Genomic DNA, 25,742 nt, shown 5'->3' with positions numbered 1-25,742 from the left:
GAAGTCATAACAATTAGTGGGTTTTTAGCGGGTTCGCCGTCGACACGTTTAGAACTGTCAAGCTCATGATACATGTAGACCGCCCTTGCCTACTGATGGCTCTAAAAAGAGCCGTTCACTGAAGACTGCCCCTTGTCTACAGAAACAAGCAAGGGGCGATCTACATGTCTCATTCTTAGGTACTTTGTCCTGAAGAAGTCAGAGCTAATCCTGACGAAAGCTTGGCAGTTCTAAACTTGTACGACGGCGAACCCGCTAAAACCCCACTAATTGTTATGAATTCCCGTCTAATTGTCTTAGTGATCCTGTGATGATGTATCCATTTTAATCCAACAAATATGCGTTAGATGTTAAACGTGACTGGAAATGGATTGGAAATATATTAAACAACGAATACTTATTGCATCGAATATTCCTCGCGGAATTCAAAATGGCAGTGGGCCTTATTCCTCGTTTCCGTTCACGTGCAAACATAGAGCCCCCACCCTCCGGAGATTTATAGATGTTTTGTTTTTATTTATATTGTTTTTCATGTTGCTGTTGTTGTTTAGATTGCCTTTTTTAGTGATTTCTGTAGTTTCTAATCAGCTTGATGTCTCTTTTTGTCATATTGCAGATGTCGGGGATGTCACCAATTTAGCTTTATGCAACGGAGGCGACTGCACAACTGTATCTAAATCTGAACTTAACGGTGACGTGAGCGAGACCGGAAGAACGTGTTTTGCAATATATACAGAAACAGATTCAATTCATGTGAGATATTATGGTAGTACGAATCCTTTTATATCGTTGAATGGACTGGACCTGAACATCTTTGATCCAAACAACATTCGATACGTTATTTTAGGATCGCATGATGGACAAACTTCTACACCCGGCGATCTGGATGCAGATTGGGATATTTGCACAAATAGTAAGTCATGTAAAGAGCATAATGTTCTCCGATGTTTTATACTCGTTTTTCCTCTATTACGACGCAAACATGATTATGCACCACCAATCTGATCAAAAACTGGGAAAATTAAAGAAAATATTGCAAATAAATTGGATTTCTTTGCACGTAAACCGCACACTTCAGTTTACTATTTCTCATTGCAGAATTATTTTGTTTACATAGGCCCATGGGGCAGAGTGGCCACATGCCCAGGTGCCAATGGTCTTAGGTGCCAACCCTGATGCCTGTGTAGGGCCTACGTGTGTGTGATTTTGACCAAATTAATCTCATATTCGCCCATTTTAGCATTTTGCATAAATTAGTTCCAATTTTAACAATATTTGACCATTCAAGCTTCAATATGGTCATTTTTTTGGCCATTTTTTTTTTTTATCATAATAGCCACGGATCCAAATTATGCTGCTGACCCTATGGACCTCCAAATAAATCCTCTATTTCATTTATCCATGTAAAATCAGATAAACACCCTGATTTGGGACAAATCTAAATTAAGTATAAAATGAAAAATTCCTTGTGCTTGTATTATATATTGTCCCACCTGAAATGTTTCAAACATTTTCCTCCATCAATGACATGTGACCCAGATACCATACCACAGGAAACAACACTATTTTAAGTGTAATGTTTGTCTGTCAAAAGAGTGGGATCAAAAAAGTTTAGCGGTCCATCCAGGGAGGGTTAAAAAGTTTTCAAGCGAAAATGTTGAGGTAAACCAGCCCGCCCCACCAAAGTATTAATGAACACTCCCTTAGTGTGTTATCAGTGATAAGGACAAGAAAGTGGGTTCCTTTTCACTAAGAAATAATATTGTTCTTTCGTACATGATTCAAGATGGCTGACAAAATAACAACCGCCTTCATGCGCATAGTCTATTCGATATTCGCTTTTAGTTATCAAATCACTGATAACACACTAAAAATGCAATTTGGAACCGATTCAAGTCATGAAATTATATTATTTGAATAAGCTTTTACAAAATCTGTATTTTAAGGCGTCGCTTTGCACGTAACCTTGCGGATTAATGTGCAACTTACAATTTTGGAAACATACCATTTCGTACTCAGGACATTATGTCGCTATCCCGGGGGTAGGGCACATTATGCTTTTTTGGTTGGTAGCCTATGCCTCCTCCAAAATTTTGACGTGGTGGGTCTTTGGTAAATGGGACGGCATTTTGGACCTGCGAACAGTCAATATCAAGGGTCTTTCTTGGCTTTCTAGTCATGATGCAGTCATGTCTACAGTAGAATTCATCTCGACCTTTGCAGGACTTAACCCCATTAAAAGCTATTAAACCAAGATAACACTCATTGAAACAGCTCAACTGATTAAATCGGATCTTCTCTGGTTGTGCACAAGTGACTGTTTTCATGTGCGATATCGCAATAAAGCTGGTATTCATAGCTTCAGTTGGGTAACCGATTATAAAGGAAACGAAAGGAAACAATGTTATGTGTGGCTTTGTTCACGAAATCAGACAATGTCGTGCTTTTTGTAAACCAGCATTCTTGAAAATGAGCAACATAATGATTTTTGACTTAACACGGTTTAGAAATAATTTCTTCATATTTTTGGTGTTATCTGTCGTTTACATGTCCTTCCTAAAACACAAAAGTACGACCTTCTCCAAACGCCTAACTTAGCTAAAAATTTAGGACATGTTACAAAACTTTATTTTCTAGAACCTATCTAGAATAATTTAAATGTAGCTTTTACCGGTTTTTTGTGGCATCCTTCAGAAGTGAGCGGTCCGATACCAATATTTTCGGTCAAATCTCCATTCAAATAACACGGGGAGTTGGCTAGCTATGCCTTGCCCTCACTCATATTTTACAAAAGTACGACCATTTCTGAACATCTAACCTAGCTGTAATTTTAGGTCATGTTAGAGAAATATATTTGCTAGAAGTTTTGGAGAATAAATAAAATATTGGCTGGTTATTTTTCACACAGTGATGTTAACTAGCCAAGTGTCCATTCTCCCAACATACATCATTTGTAGGGGTCACGCGTCAATGGTGAGAGCACTGTGTATTGTGTATAGGAAAACGGACAGTAACTGCAGTATGTAGAAAATCGCCTTAAAAAATCTCCGGGAGCATACCCGTATAGTCATTTGTATTAAGTGCCACCCCCGGGTCGCTATCATATGGTATGCAGCAAAAAATCGCTCCTGAAGAACTCCAATAAAGCGTTTCTCGCCCTGGGTTTCTCGTAGCCGTCAAGTTCATAGACTATTGTATAGAGAGTATGCAACACCCCAGTTAATCCAATTAAAGTCATTGTAACACACCGCAAAGGAAAAACGCATGCCAAATGTCCATAAAATGGCATACCGCTTAAAATACTCCACACATGGCGCATAATCAGTATAGGGCCTAGACAGACCCTAATGTCATGTCTGTGGCCACCCCTTTAACGAGTTGGGAGTTCAGGAAGTAAATGTATACTTGAAGAAGTTGAGTTGTCGTCATGGTAGTGCAGTGGTAACAACATTTTGACAGAAATTTGGAACCAATTGTCCCCATTCTGAAAGAATATGCAAGGGATCAAAAAGTTCAAATTTTAAAAATGATCCAAAGCACAGATATCCAAATATCTGTGTCCAAACATGTCGAGAAGTGTTGTAAATTGCACGGGTTATCAGGTAGAAAGCAAAGGTCAAATGGGTTATGAATTTTCAAAATGAGGTGTCAAATCCCCGGGGGGGGGGGGGCACATCAAACATTTTTGGTGGGTATGCTCCCCCGGCATTTTGAGGTGGTGGGTCTTTGGGAGCTGATGGTGTACCGGTAAAAGGGGGTCTTTCGGAGCTGCGAACCGGGCTGTGAACAAGTAAAATGGGGTCTTTTGGAGCTGCGAAAAGCATGTCAAAATCAAGGGTATTTCTTAGCTTTTTGGTTGAAAATCGCTTGAAAAAACAAGAAATATGAGGAATAAGCAATTTTTGGGTCTTTTAGAGCTGAAATTATCAAAATCAAGGGTCTTTCGGAGCTTTATTTTGGTCAAATATAGGGTCTTTCGGAGCTGCGAAACCCCAAAAGGGGGTCTTTCCGGGGAGCATACCCGTATGGTCATTTGTGTTGAGTGCCCCCCCGGGGTCAAATCAGCTCTAGTCGCATGCAATCCGAAACTATTGTGACATTAGTAATATCTGGGTACCGCTATTGTTGTTAATTAATTAGGGTGTTTGATTTTAATGTTTTTAGTCGAAAAGAGTGACTATCCGAGCATTTCCCGTTTTCATCACAAACTCCTATATCTCTTTACCTTCTGTAACTAGCATCTCTAACATATGTTTCAAGAGTTAGACCTACGAGGGTCGGTCAGTATGTTTTAATGAAAGCTGACTTTAAACCCATGGATTATTTTCATGGCATTTCTCAATGAGCGTGTTTATAGTGAATATACCGCATTTTGAGTATACCGTATGCGATTATCCTTGTATATATACCGATACCCTTGCTGTTTATAGTGAAACACAGTTACCGCACAAATTATATACCAACTAACATTATCGTACATTTGCAATGACCCGAGGTTACACAGAGAATGTGTAAATATTTGGGACCCCCCCCTAATCATCTTATAAAATCCAATTGCATGCCTTTCTGTTATCATGCTTATATCTTAATAAATTTCATCTCCATCTACATCCAGGGCCATACTGGCCCAACTGAACCCTCTGGATGGTTTACATTTGCTCCACTCCCCCCTAGAAGCTCGTGTAGGTCATCCAAATAAGGATGGTCAATTGCTCCTGCGCCTGAACTTGTCATTTTCATCTGATCATGGAAGGTGCGATGGAGAGTTTTCAGTGCCTTTATCTTAGCATGGATCTGCTCCCCCGACCGTACGGGGAATCCCTTGTCATGTAATAGCGTGGCTTTCTCCTCCCAAAGCTTCATTTTATTTTCCAATAAGATTAAAGAGGTGGAACGGTTCTTTAATCCGACGGTTCTTTAGTCCGAAGGCTCTTTATTCCGACGGTTTTTTACTACGAAGGTTCTTTATTCCGACGGTTCTTTATTTCGAAGGTTCTTTAGTCCGAATTTTAAAAAAGGTTCCCCAGTCCGAATATAAAAAGAGGTTCTTTAATCCGAATTTTAAAAACGGTTTTCTAGTCCGAATATGAAAATAGGCTCTATAGTCCGAATTAAAAAAAAAAAGGTTCTCTAGTCCGAAATTGCAAAACGGTTCTATAATCCGAAACGGATACCGTGTTCTTTAATCCGAATTGGTAAACGGGTTCTATAGTCCGAATTTTATTTTTATCATTTGTTTCAGTGTCAAATCATCAATTGTTAAACACAAATCCGCTGAAGTTCAACATGGTTGCTTTCTCTGGATATTTTCCGTAGCGTACATTGACTTTTATCTTTATTCTGGTGATATTTTCTTCATTTTTATCTGTTTTTCATTCCGTTATAATATTATATACTAGTAATACATTACGGTGTATTCGAACATTGTCGAAGTTCAAATTTTCATAGCGCCATCCCGCCATGTAAATGCTGTGGCTTTTGTCATTTAAACAAATTTAGTCATTCAAAAAAATTAGTTTACAGAATAGTGAATTAAAGTATGGTTTTATCTTGCGATTTGGGGGTGTATAGGTGTCAAATTGTTATTTAAGCTATAACATGCCTCTCCTTTAGTCCACAAAAAGGCCAAAATATCTGTTAAAAGATTTTGTTTTTACCGGAATCCGTCTATATTACAGACTTGACATTTAATATGGAATACTTTTTCGCAAAATCCCAAGACTAGTCTGGTAGAGGTCTGCATAAACGGCACGGGCTAAATATTAATTGGGGTGTGTCGGGATATGGTGTAAAATAATTGTTTGACAGAAAATGTGCTTTCCATTAGTTTTCATTATGACACTCATAATGTACTGAATTAGCATAAAATGGCGGATTTAAGGAGACTGAATTAGATTTTTGTGGGGGGTAAAATTTCTGAATTTGAGCAACATTATTATGATATTATCAAATTTATTGAGGTTTGAGGCGATTTTACTGAACTGAAATACCAATAAGTGATCGTCAGAACTGAAATGCACCTGTGATCTACCAGTTTTGAAAGTGGGAGGAGCTTTAAAAATATTGCTCTTAAAAGTTGCACGCACTCAGAAAATTTGAATGGTCCCCTGGGGCCAAATGTTATAAACTTACTGTACACAAAGCAACAATGTGAGTTCATTGGACAACCAGGAATCCACACAGTTGCTTTTGTACCGTAAGTTTATAACATTTGACTCCAAGGAGCCATTCAAACTTTCTGAGTACGTACAGCTTTTAAGAGCTCTATTTTTAAGCTCCTCCCTTGTTCAAAAACTTGGTACAGTGTAAGTGTGTTCCAGCTGTGATGAATGCCAGCTGCTGATGAAGTTTAAGAAATATCACCTCAAACCCCAATACATTTAATAATAACAGAACCATGTTGCATAAAGTCCGAAATTATGTCCCCCACAAAACTCAAATTCAGCCTCCCTAAATCCGCCATTTTAGGCAAATTCGCTACATTATGAACACCATAATGTAAACATATGGATAGCACATTTTCTATCAAACGATTATTTTACACCATCTCCCGACACTCCCTAATTAATAATTAGCCCGTGCGGTCGATGCAGATTCCGTCTTGGAATTTTGCGAAATATATTCCATATTAAATGTCAAGTCTGTACATCGTGATTTGGTGGTGTGCGCCCTTTGGCAGTAGCGTCATCCTGTTTACCATAAACTCTGCTATTATCTAGCTAGAGAGCGCAGTATTATGTTAATGTTATAAAAATTCGGACTATAGAACCTTTTTACTATTTCGGACTAAAGAACACGGTATACGTTTCGGACTATAGAACCGTTTTGCAATTTCGGACTAGAGAACCTTTTTTTAAATTCGGATTATAGAGCCTATTTCTATATTCGGACTATGGAACCTTCGAAATAAAGAACCGTCGGAATAAAGAACCTCTTTTCAATTTTTTTTTCGGACTAGAGAACCTCTTTTAAAATTCGGACTAGCGAATGTTATGAACACGTGTTCGGACTAGCGAACCTTCGTACTAAAGAACCTTCGGATTGTAGAAGCGTCGGATTATAGAGCAGTCCCCATTAAAGATTGGTGTTTGACTGGACTAAAATGAGAAACATGTCGGACAAATATTAGGGACATATGAATACAAGCTCTATGCATATTTTGCACTGTAACTCGAAATACAATTTGCCGACTTTACGAGAGGTTTGAGATGGATGGTCACAAATATTACCGGTAATAAGTACATGTGTGAACACAGCTATAGATTGAATACAATACCGCTTTATTCAAAGATATTAATCTATACAGGTGCGAGTAATCAGCCTTTCTTTGACTTCTATGGTTCAATGCAAGGAGGTTAGATATCGAAAGGAGAGAAAATAGATTACGTAATTGGTAATGCTTTGTTCTTTTGTTCGGGACAAAGGGCTTCCGCCATTATATCGGTTACTGACCTGACAGCGCATTAATGCTATAATAGGCAGGCTACTGTCAATAATTGATCAAATGAAAGTCACGTGAAAGCGCCTACACGAACTAGAGGTACCTTTTGTTCTAATACCACCCAAGGGTGTGCTTGAGTTGTCGCATACACACAAAAGCAAACTTTACCGTCGATGTAGAATTATTTACCACCCATCTTAATTCATTTCATGTACATATCCTTAAAACTTTTGAATCCATGCTTTCGTCAAATGTTTTCAGCTTTGACAGCCAGTTGCCATGGCAATTGCCATGAGCATGAAAGTTAGTCTTAAAAACACAGTGGTCAATCTGTCATCCTAACCAGCTGGACTTCACTTGGGTCACCATACTATATGCCCTCTGGCAATTCCAGCCCTGAAACTCACTCCCCTGCCCAGCTGACCTCCAGAGCACCAGGAATGTGTTGACATACAAAAGGTCAAACATCAGCAGGTGTCGAGGTATAAAGATCAAATTATGAAATCCAATATCAGAAAATGAAACCAGTGGAACAAAATTTATTACCCTCGCTTTTCTCTAATCGAGGGTAATTTTGCTAAAGTTCTTTAAGGACCCGTCGACGAAATGAGGCGCCTCATTTAAATAAATTCAATAGAGTTGCTGATCGATTACCCATAACAACGTGTCATTGCTGCCAGGTATATAGGTCTGTCTGTGTCACTTTCTATAATGAACTACTTTCTATAATGAACTAATATGTTGTAATCATGGTTATAGGCCTGTTCAATAAAATCAAACGAATATCCATTTTAAAAGCCAGAGCCAATTGAGGTAGTGAAGGAGGGGTCGAGAGGTGAAAAGAGGAGAAACGGATGGGTGATCGAGATTGTAGGGGAGGAAGACAAAAAAAAAGGAAGGAAGAGGTGGAAAGGAGAGAGAGGGAGAAGAAGAGCGATGGAGTCACAAGGCTCTAAATTACATAGGCGTAGATCGGGATGTGTTGGGGGGGATAAATCCCAATATTTTGCCAGGGGGATGATCAATATAATCACAAAATGCCATTTTTTAGCGCTTCGCGCGAATTTATTCCACTTTTCTCCCATATTTCACCAGTTTAGTTTCAATAGGCCTATGCTAAAATGTTCACGCGCATGTGTACAATAAGGTTTACTGTACCGGGTTCTTTAATAAAAATCCACCCCCCCTCCATGTCAAAAAGAAATCTACGCCACTGCTTAAGTGTGTGCATACGAAAGTGCAGAGAAAGGAAAAGAATGGAATGAATAAAGAAAATAATAATTATCATTATAGAATCTAAGCATATAACATCACTAGGCAGCCATTCAATGATGCCAAAACCTTAATGGGTTACGTAATTAAAACACCCAGTCAGATATATTTCACACCTGCCAAACACAAGTCACCCAATTTCGATAACTGGACATTGAATGTACACTCTCATGAATATTGATTGGCAAAATTTTCCAATATGTCAGCGCTCAAATCGGACACAATAGAACAATAGACCCTTCATTGCGTTGCGTTCAATGCATATGTACCGCATGAACGATGTAGTGCAGGGCGATCTATTCAAAATTGTATTCATCTATTGCTATGGTAGTTAATCCGATTAACTACGTCACTTCGCCACCGTATATCACATACTTGATTACGTAACAGCATAAATTAAATGGTCTATAGTCACTGGCTGAAAATGAGTAGTTTGTTAAGGGAAATAGGCTGAAATGGGGTTTTGTTGTATATTTTAGATTTTCTTAGGAATTATATTATGGAGGGCGCTGCCTTTTGGAATAGTAGTAAAGCAAAAACTTCCAGCTCATAAATCCATCTTTTTCGGGCTGGAAAGGTTTTGGTTTATTTATCGTGTGGTCAAATATGTGTTATTTTTGACAAAAACATAAAAAACAAGGTTTTTCTTTCTATAAACATTTTGATATTGCCAACAATTACAACAAACGTGGAAATTTATTTTTTTGCTACCAGTTCTATTGACTAATCCCCAAACATTAAAACGGGATGGGAGTCTCCCTAGAAAATATTTGAAACCGTGATTAAAATATAATTGTTATTCTACTATTGTTACAAAAGGTAGTTTGCGGTAATTTTTCTACAATTTTGATTATTTAAATTCAGTAAAATTTTTATTATAATTACATGGTTTTGAAAATATTTGCCATTTGAAGACAAAAACCTAAAACCAACTATTTCAATAGTTATAACATTAGAACTATTTTCAGTTCCAATTTTTCAGATATGATAGCTAGATAGGCCCTAAACATGTTAAATGAAAGGGCGTAGTTTGTAGAATAATTCAACACTATCAAAGGTTTTTGCCTGAAGAAGAACCTAACAATATCATCCTTCTAATTATTTATTATTATTACCATTATTTTGTCTCTTCTAACAGATTGGCAATCCCTAGCTTCTGGAAAAGCGATAGAAAGCACATTAAATGACGGTGACATAGCGCCTGATGGAACATGCGCAGATTGTGAGTATCATGGGAGCAAAAGCCCGTAACCAGGATTTATTTGGTGGGGATTAATTTTGAAATATCGGACTGGGGGATATTGACAAAGTGAACCGTTTTGTAAAAACAAGAGGGCTTTTTTTCAAAATGTGGACCTTTCTTGACTGAAAGGAAATAAAAAAACTTTTTGGCCTTTGGCGACGCCCCCCCGGTTCATATTTCTAGTAAAAAAAACAGTGTTTATTAATCTATGCAGTACTCACTTTGGACATTTCCAAGTCTTGCAAACCCGTTTTCTACACTTTGTTCATGTTGTTGTTGTTGTGAAGATACTTCAGCAACGCGGTTGTCAGTTCGTTTGCAAAGATCTTCGAATACATAATTAAGATTGTATTGAACTTCGTCTCTGTTCAAATGGACTTTTTATAAGAATATAAAAAAATATTGATTTCACGTGTTATTTATTTCATTTATTTCATCACAGAATTTTACCAAAAAATGAATTGAAATGATTTCATTTAATAAGTAAAATAAAAAAACTACTTTTATAATAATTATGTTATATAATAGCAAATAAGATAATAAAAATAGGGCCGATTGAATCACCCCCTTTTAATTATAAATATATTTGTAGGCTTTCTGTGCATTTAAATATAGGCTAGGTCTAATTTCTTAAATAAATAAAATTCCAAAAATAAAATTCACCCACCATACAGAGGCAAAAGTCATCTTTCGTCCATTCAGGTGCGATATATCCGTATTTTTGATAGAATAATAAATTATAGTTTAGATGTAAATCGAAAATATTGTAAAGAAATGATAATTTAGATATATCCATGTTTTTGATAGAATATAGATATAAATGATAGTTTAGATGTAAATGATATTATGATGATATAGATGATAGTTTAAATATGAATGATATTTCTAATAGAAAATAATGATACTTTTGCTAGAAGTGCTATTTTTGATAGAAATTATACATAATGATTTAAATGATAGTTTACATAATGACATTTTTGACAGAAATAAGGGGTATTTTTGTAAGATATTTCTTGCAATATTTTTGGAAAATATAACTGATATACAAACGATATGCATGATAGTGATACATGTAGTTGTGGATGATAAAAACTATACTGATTCAGGTACTTGTAGAACATCCCAGTCTGTTTCATTGACACAAGTTTAATAAAAACGAATACAGTTTGGCCCTAGAATAATCATGGGCCTATAAACGATCGACCTTTTTTTTTTTTTTTTTTGACATGGGCCAACTCAATTACGTTAATTTTAACTTTGTCTCTCTTCTATTGTGCTCCTTTTCTCTTCTTTCTCATTTTCTCCTCTTTTCTCCATTTTCTTTTCCCTTTATTAAGAAAATAAAGAAAGGAATTAAATATCCAAAGCTAACGCTAAGTACGGCTCTTCCGCCTAATGTTCAAAATATTTTTGAGGCTAAAAAACGACGAGGATTTTGCAAAGTTACGTCCCTGCACCATGTGCACTCAATAACTACCTTCTATCAATTTCACCTCTTTCAGTGAGTGGTGGTGACGAAACCGTGACAATTGATTTGGGTGCAGAAATGCACGTAGTAGGAGTGACTCTGTACAACGTCGAAAGTGAGTAAATATTAAAATTTTCAGCTTTCTACAGGGTGTCTCAACAAAAAGGGCAACCAAAATACCCCCTTATTTCTCAAGCTTATTTTATACTCAAGTGTCTTTGACAGCTCCTGCTGAAAAGAAATGGTGAAAGTAGCATCTTGCCTTTTTGAGATATAATATTATTTACAATAATGTATCGAAAAGGCAATCTTGTGTGTCTGTTGAAAGTATGGCCTACTTTAAACGATGTTAAAACTAACTCGATCATTTGAGGTATGTTGCAGTAAATCTTGGGATGCTTCAGACCTTCAAACGTGATTATTATTTGACTACTCCCGATTCCAGACAAATGCATCACTATTTATTTTGTATTTTTTTTTTTTTTTGACAATTGAAACATAGCTAAATCCTAATCATTTAGTTCTAACTGGCAATAAAAGTAAAATTTTAACATTTGGGCAATCTTTTGCCCAAAACATTCGTGTTTATAGTGTTTTTTGTATGCTCTGACAATCATGCCACTAATTTCAGGTTATGCATTACCTATCATTATTGGAAAATACATTTTCTAATATTTTTATAACCATTATCAAAATAAACATAAAAAATTTTGTGACTGCAGTTGTATAAGAAAACGTTCAAAATTTCAGGTCCATTTTCCATTAAAATGCAAAAATTAAAATTTGATTTTTATTGCCAGTTCGAACTAACTTAGAACTAACTAAAGAAATAGGATTTAGCATGGATTTAATTTAGATTATGTTTCATTTGGCAAAACAGCATAATATTTTTGTAATCCAAAATAAAACGGTGCTGTGATTTTGATTTAAACTTTTTATCCAAACACAAGGAAACAATTCCTACCTCGGAATTTTAAGATGGTACTCCATCTTTCATCAGCGAGTGAGTGACTGTATCAGGTCGTGATTTTCTTGACCTTTGACCTGATAACAGACTCGTAGACTCCTGAAAGCTTGAACCGTGCTGTATTTGTATTTGTATTTGTGCTGTATATGTCTGGAATCAGAAGAAATCATCATTTTATTATTATTAGATCTTCGAAACATATTTCAATATACCAATGACCAGCAAACACAAAGCCTTTTACAGAAAACGTTTGAATGTAGGGTTATATAAAGGGTAGGCCCTATCAGAACGTTTAAATAACATTCATAAAACATTTTTGAAAACTTGATGCAAAACATTCTAAACAAATGTGCTCACAAATATTTTTCAAAAATGTTTGCCCAAACTATTTTACAATAACGTTTTAAAAACATTTTCACGACCTTTATATAACCCGATATTTAGATGTTATTAACCACACCAGTGTGTGGTTAGGGATTCATGTGAGGTTTCGAGGACAGGCTTGATTTTGACTTATTGTACATCTATAATCTCTGGTACAATGTACCAGGTGTCATGTCAAAAATGCATGTGCTACCTTCAATACTTTGTTTCAAGCATTTTCAAAGACTATACATTTTCTGCATAAAATGTAAAAGTTATGATCATAGGAGATGAATAAGCGTGAGAGAAAAACGGTTTTATTTAAGTTGTGTTACCTTTTTATTGAAATGACTTATTAGTTTGTTGATTTGATTGTTAAATTATTTGTTTTAATATATTTGTTTTTCTTCGTCTGTTCTCGTTATGTCTTGTCTGTGTGCGGTGTGCCTTAAACACGTAAAGAAAAAGCAAAGAAAACTAGTATGTACTATTTGTAAAAACTATGTTCATAAATATTGTAGTGATGTGACTACTAAAGAATGTCGTAAAAATATTAATACTAGATTTTGGCATTGTAAACATTGTAACGATGAAATTGCTCTCCCGTTCAATCATATAATTGATGAAACAGAATACTTACTCGTATTATATAACATGTTTGATGTAACCTTCACAGATGATAAAATGAATAGATTTGAAAATTTTGTATTCAACCCTTTACACGATTTTACAGGTGATATATATAATAGTTCTGTATGCAATAGTAAATCTGAGTATTACACAGATGAACATTTCAATGAAATCCACAAGTCTATAAATGGTAATAACTTGTCTATGTTAAATGCTAACATCAGAAGTATGCAAAAAAATTTGGATTCATTGAAGGAGTTTTTACATGGTTGTGATATACGATTTAATGTCATAGGACTTGTAGAAACTTGGCTTAAAGATAAGCCTCATGATTACTTTCGGATAGATGGTTACAATTTGGAACTTAATAATCGTCATAATAAGGGAGGGGGAGGTGTTTGCTTATATGTTGACGACAGTGTAAGGTATAGTGTAAGAAATGATTTGAACCAGATTCAGCATCCTGAAAACACAGAAACTCTATTTATTGAGATTGAACGTCCAAAATCTAAAAATGTAATAATTGGCATTGTTTATAGGTCTCCAGATCAAGATGTTGGTGAGTTCAACCTATTTGCTGAAAATATGCTGTCCAAACTTACAAAAAATGAAAATAAACTGATCTATATCATGGGAGACTTTAATATCAATTTATTAAACGAGGATGTACATACACCCACTACTGATTTTATAGATCTGATGACTTCTTACTCATTTTATCCTAGTATAACCAAACCCACCAGAATCACTTCTAAAACTGCATCACTAATTGATAATATTTTTACGAACTCCCATACTAAACAAACTGCTGGCATATTATTGACCGACATAAGTGATCATTTGCCAATTTTTGTTTCTACAAACTTATCTATTTATCAAGAAAGTGGAATCAATGCTGATATTGAAATTAGAGATATGAATGAACAAAATGTTCGTGTTTTCAAAAACAGGCTAAGTTGTATTGATTGGGATGTTGTATGCTCATCTGATGATGTAAATCAATCATATGGGTGTTTTATTGATAAATTCAACTTATTATATAACGAATGTTTTCCAAAAAAGACATTTAGAAGACGCAATGTCAAGAACAAACCTAAATCACCTTGGATAACACACTCATTGCTTAAATGTATCAGAAGAAAACAAATATTGTATAAAAAATCATTAAAGAAACCAACAGAAAGCAATGTTCAAAAATATAAAATGTACCGGAATAAACTTAATATTTCGCTTCGTTTAGCAAAACAAAATTATTTCAGCAGTTTACTGGATAAGGAAAAGCACAATATGAGAAACACCTGGAAGATTTTAAATTCTATTCTTAGGCCTTCAAAAAGCCTCTTTCCAAGAAGTTTATTACTAATGATAGAACTTTAACTGATTCAAATGATATTGCTGATGAGTTCAATAAATATTTTGCCAGTATAGGCTCATCTTTAGCAGCTAGTATTAAGCATTCTGGAAAAGATTACAATTCTTATCTAAAAAATACTCATTTTGGTGCAACATGTTTTTTACGACCTACTGATGAAGATGAAATTCTTGAGATTATTGGTAGAATGGGGAGTAAGAAAAGCCCAGGACATGATAACATCAAATCTGATCTTGTTAAAACAACTGCAAAGGAAATTTCATATCCCCTCAAAATTTTATTTAACCTTTCTCTTAGTAGTGGAATAGTTCCCGATGCTATGAAAGTCGCCAAAGTTGTGCCTATCTATAAAAAGGACAGTCCTGAAGTATTTGGTAATTATAGACCTGTATCAGTTTTACCGACGTTCTCCAAAATTTTGGAACGAATTGTTCACAACAGATGCTATAATTTTTTACTCAAAAACAATGTTTTGTATAAAAAACAATATGGATTTAGAAATAAGCATTCCACGTACATGGCTGTTCTAGATTTCGTTAAAGATACAAGTGAGGCTATAGACAATAATATGTTCACTTTGGGTATTTTCATGGATTTGTCGAAGGCATTCGATACCATAGACCACAATATATTGTTGGATAAATTATATCACTATGGTTTTCGTGGAATATCTCATAAATGGTTTACAAATTACCTCTCAAGTAGAAAACAGTATGTATATTATGATAATGTAACATCTCAATATGAAATGTGATGTGTGGTGTACCCCAGGGTTCAATACTGGGACCCTTACTTTTCATTTTATATATGAATGATATTTGTTGTACATCAAAATTGTTGTCGTTTATTCTTTTCGCTGACGACACAACAGTGTTCCATTCTGATAAAGATGTCAATGTACTTTATGATACCATGAATACTGAGCTACAAGAAGTGTGTAATTGGTTCAAGTGCAATAAATTATCCCTAAATGCTTCAAAAACAAATTTAATGCTAATCGGGACCCCTCACAAAACAAAAAATGCTCAAATTAACCGTTCTATTAAATTAGATGGTTGTAACTTATCTCGAGTTTCTGATGTTAAATTTCTTGGAATTACTATAGATGAAAATTTGACATGGAAGCCCCATATAAATAATATTCGTAAAACATGTTTCAGAAACCTCGGCGTTCTAAATAAGGTCAAACACTTCTTACCAAAAAATTCATTGTACCAATTATATTGCTCGCTTATTTTACCTTATTTGTCATATGGAATAGTGTTGTGGGGAAAAGCCTCTAAAGAACATGTAATGAAAATACACAAGCTTCAAAAGAGAGCTTTCAGAATAATCTCAAACAGTTCTTATTTAAGTCACACAAAACCATTGTTTGAAAAGTATAACGCATTGAACATTTTTGAGATGTATGACAAAGAAGTGGGTATTTTTATGTACAAGTATAAGAACGGTTTACTTCCACAATCATTTGATCATGTATTCACTGATTTAGAAAGCGTCCATACTTATGATACAAGATATAAAACAAATTACCGACCTGAAATTCACAAAATGAAAACTGTCCTCACCACAGGACCAAAGATTTGGAATAATTTACCTGAATTCGTTAAAACGGCTGTCAGTGTAAATTCTTTCAAAAAAAGTATTTCATCTCTCCTCCAGAAAAAATAAAAATAATATCAGTTTAAATGTAATCTAATTAAAAGTATTAGTAATTCATTTATTTTTTTATTAATGTCACTTCAATATTTGCAGGCTTTTATATATTTTTCCTCTTCCAATTTGGGCTCTTTGACGCTGGTGGCTCTGGGGCCATTTGCATTCTTGTGTGGTTCATGCCCTACCTGTCCGATTCCACTGGCGTTCATTGAGTTCGGATTTGAATGAGTTAATTGATCAAATGTCTGTAATGTAAATGATTCTTTTCTCATATATATTTTTTTGCTTTGTGTGTGTGTGTTCTCGGCCACCGCTCTTGTCATGTCTTGTTTGTATGTTTGTTTGGTTTTTGAGTGTTTAATTTAATTGTCAGGTGGTGCAACATTTTCTCAGGCTTTTGCTTTTAGTTGCACCTCCTCCATCTTGTTTTTATATAAAGTTGTTGGTGTTATTATGTTTGTGCTTTTTGATGGAAATAAATTGAATATGAATGAATATGAAAACCCCCCTCTATATTGTAATTCCGATTTGATGCATAATGAAGATCTCTATTTATTCCCCATATTTTTGTAAATTATAAAAACACCTACAAACAAGGCAAACAAGAAAGACTCCACTTGTTTGAATAGTTTTGAGAGCTATGAATAGTTGTTTGAATAGTTTTGAGAAAATAATAGTTTTGAGAAAATAATTAAAAGCAATAAGATATAAAGAATAACCGGTTGGTGCATCCGGGTAGGGCCGTACAATATTTTGCAACATGTGTAAATCCTGACCCTCCAACCCGGGGAATTAGTTGGTATACAAACAACAGGATATTAGGCCTAAAAAATAGTCGGCGTAACATAAAAAATATTTTTTATTTTATTTTTTTACACGCATTTTAAGCTGTAAACATTTTTTATAAACTTCAATTTTTTTTACATGTTTTTTTTTTGGCAAAAATATACGAAAAAAGTCTAGGGTCGGGCCTATTTTTAGGGTCGGTCGGGTTACGCCAGTCAAACAAAGTTTTTTTATGTCTTGGTCCAAAAATGATAAGCCCCATTATTTCCCCACATTGCTCGGGATAGGGCAGGGGTGATGGGAAAGTCCTTGAATAGTGCATTTAAGGGGGGGTACTACACCCATTGATTTTGTTTTTGCATTTTTTTGCATTTTGTGTAGAAATTACACACAAAAATTGGACAAAGTGGTATGCAAAGTGAAGGGGCAAATCTTCTCGTTTTATTGGTGGCATCGGTATCAATGTAGCTTACATGCTTTTAAAGATAGAAGCCAAAAGAGGTACATCACTGATGATTTAAATTCACTTCATTTTGGAAAGCTTACTATCAACGGATTTCGTTAAAATTTTGGATATGTGTTGCTAACACATTAGGGAAATAAAGTTGATATGTAAAATGGGAATAAGTGGTTCCTGATTTCTTTTATGACTTCATGAACTTGGTGCTCCACAACTATCAAAAAAGGAACTGGTTAAAATGCTTCTATTTTCAATGTTGAGCTATATTTTGTATTTTTAACTTGCGACATTATTTCACTGAAACTTAATTAAGCCATAGGTAACAGGTTACCACAACCATACAGCAATGTTGAAAATTGTATTTCTTGTCACCTATACCACCATATTGGGTGGTTTTCCGTAAGCGTAACTTTTGTGATTTTGGTAACTATTTTATATTTATTTGTGAAATCCATCTCAACTAGGCATTCTAAATTGTACTCACCATTTACATCCCAACGTATATTAGTATATCCACCTTGCACTTCTCGATATATATCCAGTTAAAGACATAATATCAAAATTATGCCTCATTATGATATCACAGACTCTCACATGTGTATTCAAAATTGATGCTTAAATTTGACCTGAACCAATTGACCTATAACCTGACATACGGTGACCTAATAGCCTTTTCTTCTCCTAACAACACATTATAGTATTAAATTGACTAATGACTATGCATCCATTGTATAAGTGTTTATTTAATTTATTCAGTGTTATATTTTGCATGCACCACTAGATTTTCTATAGAGAGTATAACAAAGGATTTAATGTATTCTATTCATGTACTCTATACTTGAACATGTTGAATAGAATAAATTATGGTTTCTTATGAAACACAGATCTGAGTTACTAGGATACAGTAAACAAAAAAATATATAGGGCTAAAATGACTTACTAAAATGGTTTAAAAGCACTTTGTATGTAGATATATTTTATAAATTCAGGACAAGAGGTGATGAACATATTTATGTACTTCATAAATTTGCAAGAAAAAAAGAAGAGGGGTACTGATGAAAATCAGGGTATTATTCCCCCTTAAAGGAAGTCTCCGGCAATCATAACATGATGCCTTACAAATGTTATATGTTAGAAAAATAATTATCAAGCACAAATCATATGAATTAAAGTTTTAACTTCCACGCTACACTATTTTTCGCTCACCTGGACCGTTTTCACTAGTTCGACTAGCGTCTTCAGCAACTTTAATTCATTTTATCTATCACTACGTATGAATATCCACTCGTATACAAATCATATGGTTTATTTAAATTAAACTCATATTGACTATAAAAGAACGTCACAGGCTATTCGTAAAGAGCAGGGGATCATCCCGGTATTGTTGACTGTACTTCAAAAATACACTCATCTATCCTATGTTCCAGGATCGTGCATATAGTTAGGGGAAAAAGTTCACTTTGGTGACCACTCTCTGGCTATTAAGGTTTGACGATTGATTCGTCTTCTATGGACCATTTAGAAAAAAATTAGCCACCATGTCCCTCGCGAAAATCCCGGCATTTTTTGCTAGAGGCCAAAATCCAAAATGGCCGCCGCCACCATTTTGAAAATTTAAGTTTTGAACCAGAGCACCTATAATCATGCACAAAGACACTTTTTCGGATTTGTCGAGTACAAGGATTCCGATTCTGACATTAGTTTGACATTACGGCATCATTTTCACCCAGAAATCCAAGATGGTGGCCGGCACCATCTTGAAAAATTTAGGTTTGAACAAGAGGACCTAAAATCGTGTACAAAGACACTTTTTTGGACAAGTCGACCACAAGGATTTCAAATTTGACATTACTTTGACATTACGAACTCATATTTACCCAGAAATCCAAGATGGTGGCCGCCGGCGCCATCTTGAAAAAAATAAGTTTTGAATCAGATTACCTAAAATCGTGTACAAAGACACTTTTTCCGGTAAGTCGACCCCAAGAAATCCGAATCTGACATTAATTTGACGTAATAACTTAATTTTTGCCAAGAAATCCAAGATGGCCCCCATTGGTAGAGCGTAAATGTGATTTTTGAATGAGAGCAGAAGCACAAGTTTGTCATTTCCGCCTTATCTGGGGTTCATGTCTCTTATATGGGGTTTAAACTGCCTTATCTTGGGTTTACATCCCTTATCTAGGGATAAGGCGCCTTATCTGTGGTTTAGACGGCCTTATCCTGGGTTTACGTTCCTTTCCTGTGGCTAAGATGCCTTAACCTTAGCATATCGCAGTCTAAACCCAGATAAGGCATCTAAACCCCAGATAATGCGCCGTAACCCCATATAAGGGACGTAGACCTCCGATAAAGCAGTCTAAACCCCAAATAAGGCGCTTTAACCCTAAATGAGGAACATAAACCTAAGATAAGGCATCTAAACCCCACATAAGGTGCCTTAACTCTAGATAAGGGTCGTTAACCCCAGATAAGGGTCGTAAACCTCAGATAAGACATCTAAACCCAAGATAAGGCGCCTTAACCCCAGATAAGAGACGTAAACTCAGATATGGCAGTCTAAACCCCGATAAGGCGCCGTAACCCCAGATAAGGGACGTACACCTCAGATAAACCAGTCCCAACCCCAAATAAGGCGCCTTAACCCTAAATAAGGAACATAAACCTAAGATAAGAGAAGTAAACCCTTGAAGGCGCCTTATCTGGGGTTTAGACTGCCATATCTGAGTTTACGTCTCTTATCTGGGGTTAAGGCGCCTTATCTTAGGTTTAGATGCCTCATCTGAGGTTTACGACCCTTATCTGGTGTTAACAACCCTTATCTAGAGTTAAGGCACCTTATATGGGGTTTGGATGCCTTTTCTGTGGTTTATGTTCCTTATTAAGGGTTAAGGCACCTTATTTGGGGTTTAGACTGCTTTATCTGGGGTCTACGTCGCTTATCTGGGGTTACGGCGCATTATCCGGGGTTTATATGCATTATCTGAGAAACTTATTTTTTCAAGATGGCGCCGGCGGCCACCATCTTGGATTTCTGGGTAAATATGAGTTCGTAATGTCAAAGTAATGTCAAATTTGAAATTTGAAATTTTGACCTTGTGGTCGACTTGTCCTAAAAAGTGTCTTTGTACACGATTTTAGGTCCTCTTGTTCAAAACTAAATTTTTCAAGATGGTGCCGGCCACCATCTTGGATTTCTGGGTGAAAATGATGCCGTAATGTCAAACTAATGTCAGAATCGGAATCCTTGTACTCGACATATCCGAAAAAGTGTCTTTGTGCATGATTATAGGTGCTCTGGTTCAAAACTTAAATTTTCAAAATGGTGGCGGCGGCCATTTTGGATTTTGGCCTCTAGCGAAAATGCCGGGATTTTCGCGAGGGACATGGTGGCTAATTTTTTTCTAAATGGTCCATAGAAGACGAATCAATCGTCAAACCTTACTAGCCAGAGAGTGGTCACCAAAGTGAACTTTTTCCCCTAACTAATAGGTAAAAAACTGTGCACGCAAAGCCCCTACGTTGATACTCAAACTCAGAGCCTGCTCAAACTGTTGAGATAAGCAAGGGCGGCGGAACCGGGGGGGCCAGGGGGGGCAGTGGCCCCTCCACTTTTTTGACTGGGGGGACCTGGCCCCCCCCACTTTTAACCCATAATGTGCTGTGTGTAACATGTCTGGGTGAACATAAATAATCAAATCTCTATTCTAGACCTTAACAATAACATGCTTAAAGAAAGTGTAAAAATTATGCACAAAATCATTTTGCAAAATTTTCCAACTCTCCTGTATTAGGACACCCAACACTAAAAGCAATAATTTATACAATTATAGTGAAAACTTATCCACGAATGGCTTCAATTTGGGCCTTCATTTAACCCATTTTCGGATTTTTCAAACTAAAATTGTACACAATAATAGTGCCAGAATGGTCCACCAAATGGCTTAAATTGGGCCTTCATTTTGCAAAAGTTTCTCACTTCTGAGGGCGGTACATCCCCCCTCAGACATAGACATACCACCTAGACCTATTACTGCCCATCCTTTACCACAGCGGGAGGTGAAGCCCCGTATCCAAGGTGATATTGACGGATTGACGGGGTTACTAGGCGCGGAGAAATATCGCATACATGTTTGACGCGCTCGTTTGCGTGATTACTGCGCCGTTATCGCCGCGTCAAATGCAACATGTTCCATAGACGCGAACAGATTCAGATTCAGATTTTATTGACATTCATACATACTCGCTATATAACAGCATGCGTGATTGGTCGATAGGCGGGCATAAACAACGTTTATGCCCGGCGTTCCGGTCATAAACAAGCCGCGCGAGAACTGATGGACGCTCGCGAGTAGGATATTACGCGTCTATGTTCGCGAGCTATTTATGCAAAGCGCGAGTGATGTACGCGATGTTCGCGCGCGTCCAAGCACGATGGACTGAGCAAGAAAACGTTTTCTTACAATTAGCGATGGAGAAACTGTTAAAAATGATAAGGAACTGGTAGTTTTAGTTTAAAATAATGGTATTTTTAGTTTTGGAGGGAAATAACAGCAAGCAGAATGTTACGTATGTATGAACGGGGTTCATTCATATATTTTCATGACTAAACGTTGTTTATGCCCTCGGGCTAAAGCCCTCGGGCATAAACAATCGTTTAGTCATGAAAATATATGAATGAACCCCTAATTCATCTTACAACAAGATATGGTCAAAACATATATAATAATACGATACGATATATATAATACAAATAAAGTACAAGAACAATTACAGTTTACAACTATAAAGAATATAATATAAATTAACTAGGCATAGGCCTATTATTTAAATCCGTTTTTCAAATGCAGTATAAATGAAATTAGCAACTGCATTGGTGGTGTCAAAATCATTGGCACCCATGATAAGAAGAAACTTATCATTTTCAGTTGAATTGTTGGTAACAAAAAAATCATCTATTAACGTCATAAATCTATTACGGATATCGTTATATAAGGAACATTTCATAATGAAATGAAATTCGTCCTCAATTTCATTGAGACCAAAACATGTCTGCTTGTTTGCGTCCGGGTATGCGTCCTTGTCAAATTCGTTGCCAAGCAGTGTCGGCTTCACTACGCGAGTCAAAGTCATTGGTCTAGGTTCTCGTTTGTCTGGGCCCTCAGACACCCCCCTGCGTCTCGCAAGCGCGACGCGATGGCCGCTTCGCGGCCATTATTTTGATTTTTTACATCACCCTGACTGCCCCCCCCCCACTTTCAAAATCGTTCCGCCGCCCCTGGAGATAAGCACGTATATGGAAAGAAGGAAGGAAAAATTAATAAAAACAGCCGGCTCTCAACACGTAGTCCTTCAAGGAGGACCACGCTCCATTTAGTACGGTAGTCCACGCCGTCAGGCGTGGGTCCTTCTACATTCGACAAATCCTTCCCGGAAAGTCGGGGGAAATGTCAAACTGATTAACCACGCCTACTGACAGCTACTAATGATATACAGCCAATCCGATCGACTGAATATCATCAATAGCTGTCAGTAGGTGTGGCTTGCCTACCTGCTACCAGAACACTAGCTTCTAGCTTGGGATTGACACCAGTATTGCGTAACAAAATTGATTATTAATCCTCTTCAGTTGCATAATGTGTTAATGCTATTATAATACTCGGTTTTACCAGAGAAGATCTGCAGGGTCTATTGTTCTATTGTTTCCGATTAGAGCGCTGACATATTGGAAAATGTTTCCAATCAATATTCATGAGAGTGTACATTCAACGTCCAGTTTGCGAAATTGGGTGAGTTGTGTTTGGTAGGTGTGAAATACATCTGACTGGGCGTTTTAATTACGTAACGAATAAAGGCATTGACATCGTCGAATGGCTGCCCAGTGCTGTTATGTGTTTAGTTATTATATAGGCCTAATAATTAAATGTATTCATCATTCCTTTAACTTCTTTTCCCTTCTCTGTACTTATTTTTTCCTAGGCCTACATTTTATCACTCCCTCGCTCTCATTGTCCTTCTCACCCTCCCTCTCTCATTCCCATCATTTTCCTTATATTTCTATTTATCTACTTGCCTTTATTATCCCTTCCTCCAGCCCTCTCTCATTCTCCATATCCCTCCTCCCTCTCCCCCTCCCAAGACTTCTCACAGAGGTGAATCTGTCCCTCCCCAATCCCTCCCCTCTTTGGGTACGCCACTATTTCTATACCAATCTCCTTCTTAAAATAACATTAAATGGAAATTTCTTAAAAACAACCTTTATAGGCCTATACTTATACTTACATGTATACGTATAGCGATTACCATTATAGTGTAATATAGATATATGGACTGGAAATGGCAGCCTTCATACATTCTAATGTGTAATCGATCACCAAGAGCATTCAATTTATTTAAATGAAACACCTATCGTCAGGTGGGTGGTAAAGATGATTGCATCGACAGCTAAAGCCTCCTTATAGTCTTCAGACCCACACAAGCACACATTTGGGATACATTGAGTACAATGGTACCACTTTACACATGACTGCCCTTACACATGACTGTAGTGTGGTCACTTATTGATACTCGCCTGTTGTGTAGAGCGTTAATATGATGCCGGATCAGTGACCAATTTAATGGCGGAACCCCTTTATTCGAAACAATGGTACCACTTTTATGAATAGCCTGTCGCAACTTCTAATCGGCATCAAACGAACAAAAGATTATATAATCTATTGCGACTCTATTTCTATTTAAAAGCTCTTTGGGTTTTACCCTCAGTTCACTGACCTGTAGGTAGCACACAATCAGTTCCTTTTGTCATCACTACATTTAATATTGTCCTGGTTAACCACGATTCGTTACTATTTTTGTAGAGGTTGTGCTTGAAATTATTGATTGGCTACAAACAAAGGATTTGAACCGATGTTCTTCACCGTAACCATTCAGTCAAATGTTGTCATCAACCTATTTGATCGCAGTGCATTTGTTATGTGTGTGAGACGAACTGTCTCGGTAGATTGCAATCATGCTTTTGTTGAATGGATTTGAGGAGTCCACCATATTTACCAACGCACTGAATGGTCTATTGTTCTATTGTGTCCGATTTGAGCGCTGACATATTGGAAAATGTTGCCAATCAATATTCATGAGAGTGTACATTCAACGTCCAATTTTCGAAATTGGGTGACTTGTGCTTGGCAGGTGTAAAATACATCTGACTGGGCGTTTTAAATACGTAACGCATAAAGGTATTGGCATCATCGAATGGCTGCCTATAGTGCTGTTAGTGTTAGGCCTATGTGTGTGTGTGGGGGGGTGTGGGCGGGGGGGGGGGGGCTGTGTTTAGTTTCTATAATAATTATTATAAGGCCTACATTTATTTGTCATTCATTTCTTTTCCTTTCTCTGTACTTGCTAAAGTATCACTCCCTCTTCTTATCTCCCTTCCCTTCTCCATCCCCTCTTACGTTTTGTCCCCTCTCATTCCTATCATTTTCCTTACCTTTCTATTTATTTACGTCTATTTATTTATTTCTCTTTATTTCTTCCTCTTTCTCTCTTCCTCCATTCCATATCCCCTCCCTCCTTCAACCTCATCCCCTCCCAAGACCTCTCACAGAAGAGCTGCCCCCCTTCAGTACGCCACTGATTATGACATTCTCCTTCTTAAAATAAAATAAAATCTCAATTTGTAAAACAACTTTTATATAGGCCTATACCGGTATAATTATTATATGTTACATGTATACGTAGCTCCCGGGACGTAGCTATTTAATACCATTCTAGACATGGCAGCCATGATGTGTAATCATTCAGCAGGCGCATTCAATTTATTTAAATGAAGCACCTAATGTCAGTGGGGTGACAACGAACTATGCATTAGCGGCTAATGGGTGCCTTTTGTGCTTACGGCTACTCAATCACACCCTTGGGTTTATGTATAACAATAGGTACTTTTCATTCCATTAAGCGCTTTCACGCGACTTGCATTTGATCACTTATTGACAGTAGCCTCCTAGGTAAAGCGTTAATACACTGTCGGGTCAGCTTACCGATTTAATGGTGGAAGCCCTTTGTCCCAAACAAAAGGTACCTTT

At 36.5% G+C, this 25,742-nt stretch overlaps 1 protein-coding gene across 2 annotated transcripts in view; it reads left to right on the top strand.

Moving 5' to 3' along the window:
* Nucleotides 1-25,742, top strand: part of LOC140149054 (uncharacterized) — a 131,893-nt gene that overhangs the window by 25,527 nt on the left and 80,624 nt on the right. For both annotated transcript variants that reach the window (XM_072171209.1, XM_072171208.1), the window contains exons 3-5: nucleotides 617-913; nucleotides 9,852-9,935; nucleotides 11,459-11,539. In XM_072171209.1, the coding sequence (XP_072027310.1) occupies nucleotides 617-913; nucleotides 9,852-9,935; nucleotides 11,459-11,539 (462 nt within the window). The remainder of the gene's footprint in view (nucleotides 1-616; nucleotides 914-9,851; nucleotides 9,936-11,458; nucleotides 11,540-25,742) is intronic.

Source organism: Amphiura filiformis, chromosome 3, assembly GCF_039555335.1.
Source record: "Amphiura filiformis chromosome 3, Afil_fr2py, whole genome shotgun sequence".
NCBI lineage: Eukaryota > Metazoa > Echinodermata > Ophiuroidea > Amphilepidida > Amphiuridae > Amphiura > Amphiura filiformis.
The sequence above is the reverse complement of the archived record's forward strand: the minus strand, read 5'-3'. Positions and strand labels throughout refer to the sequence as shown.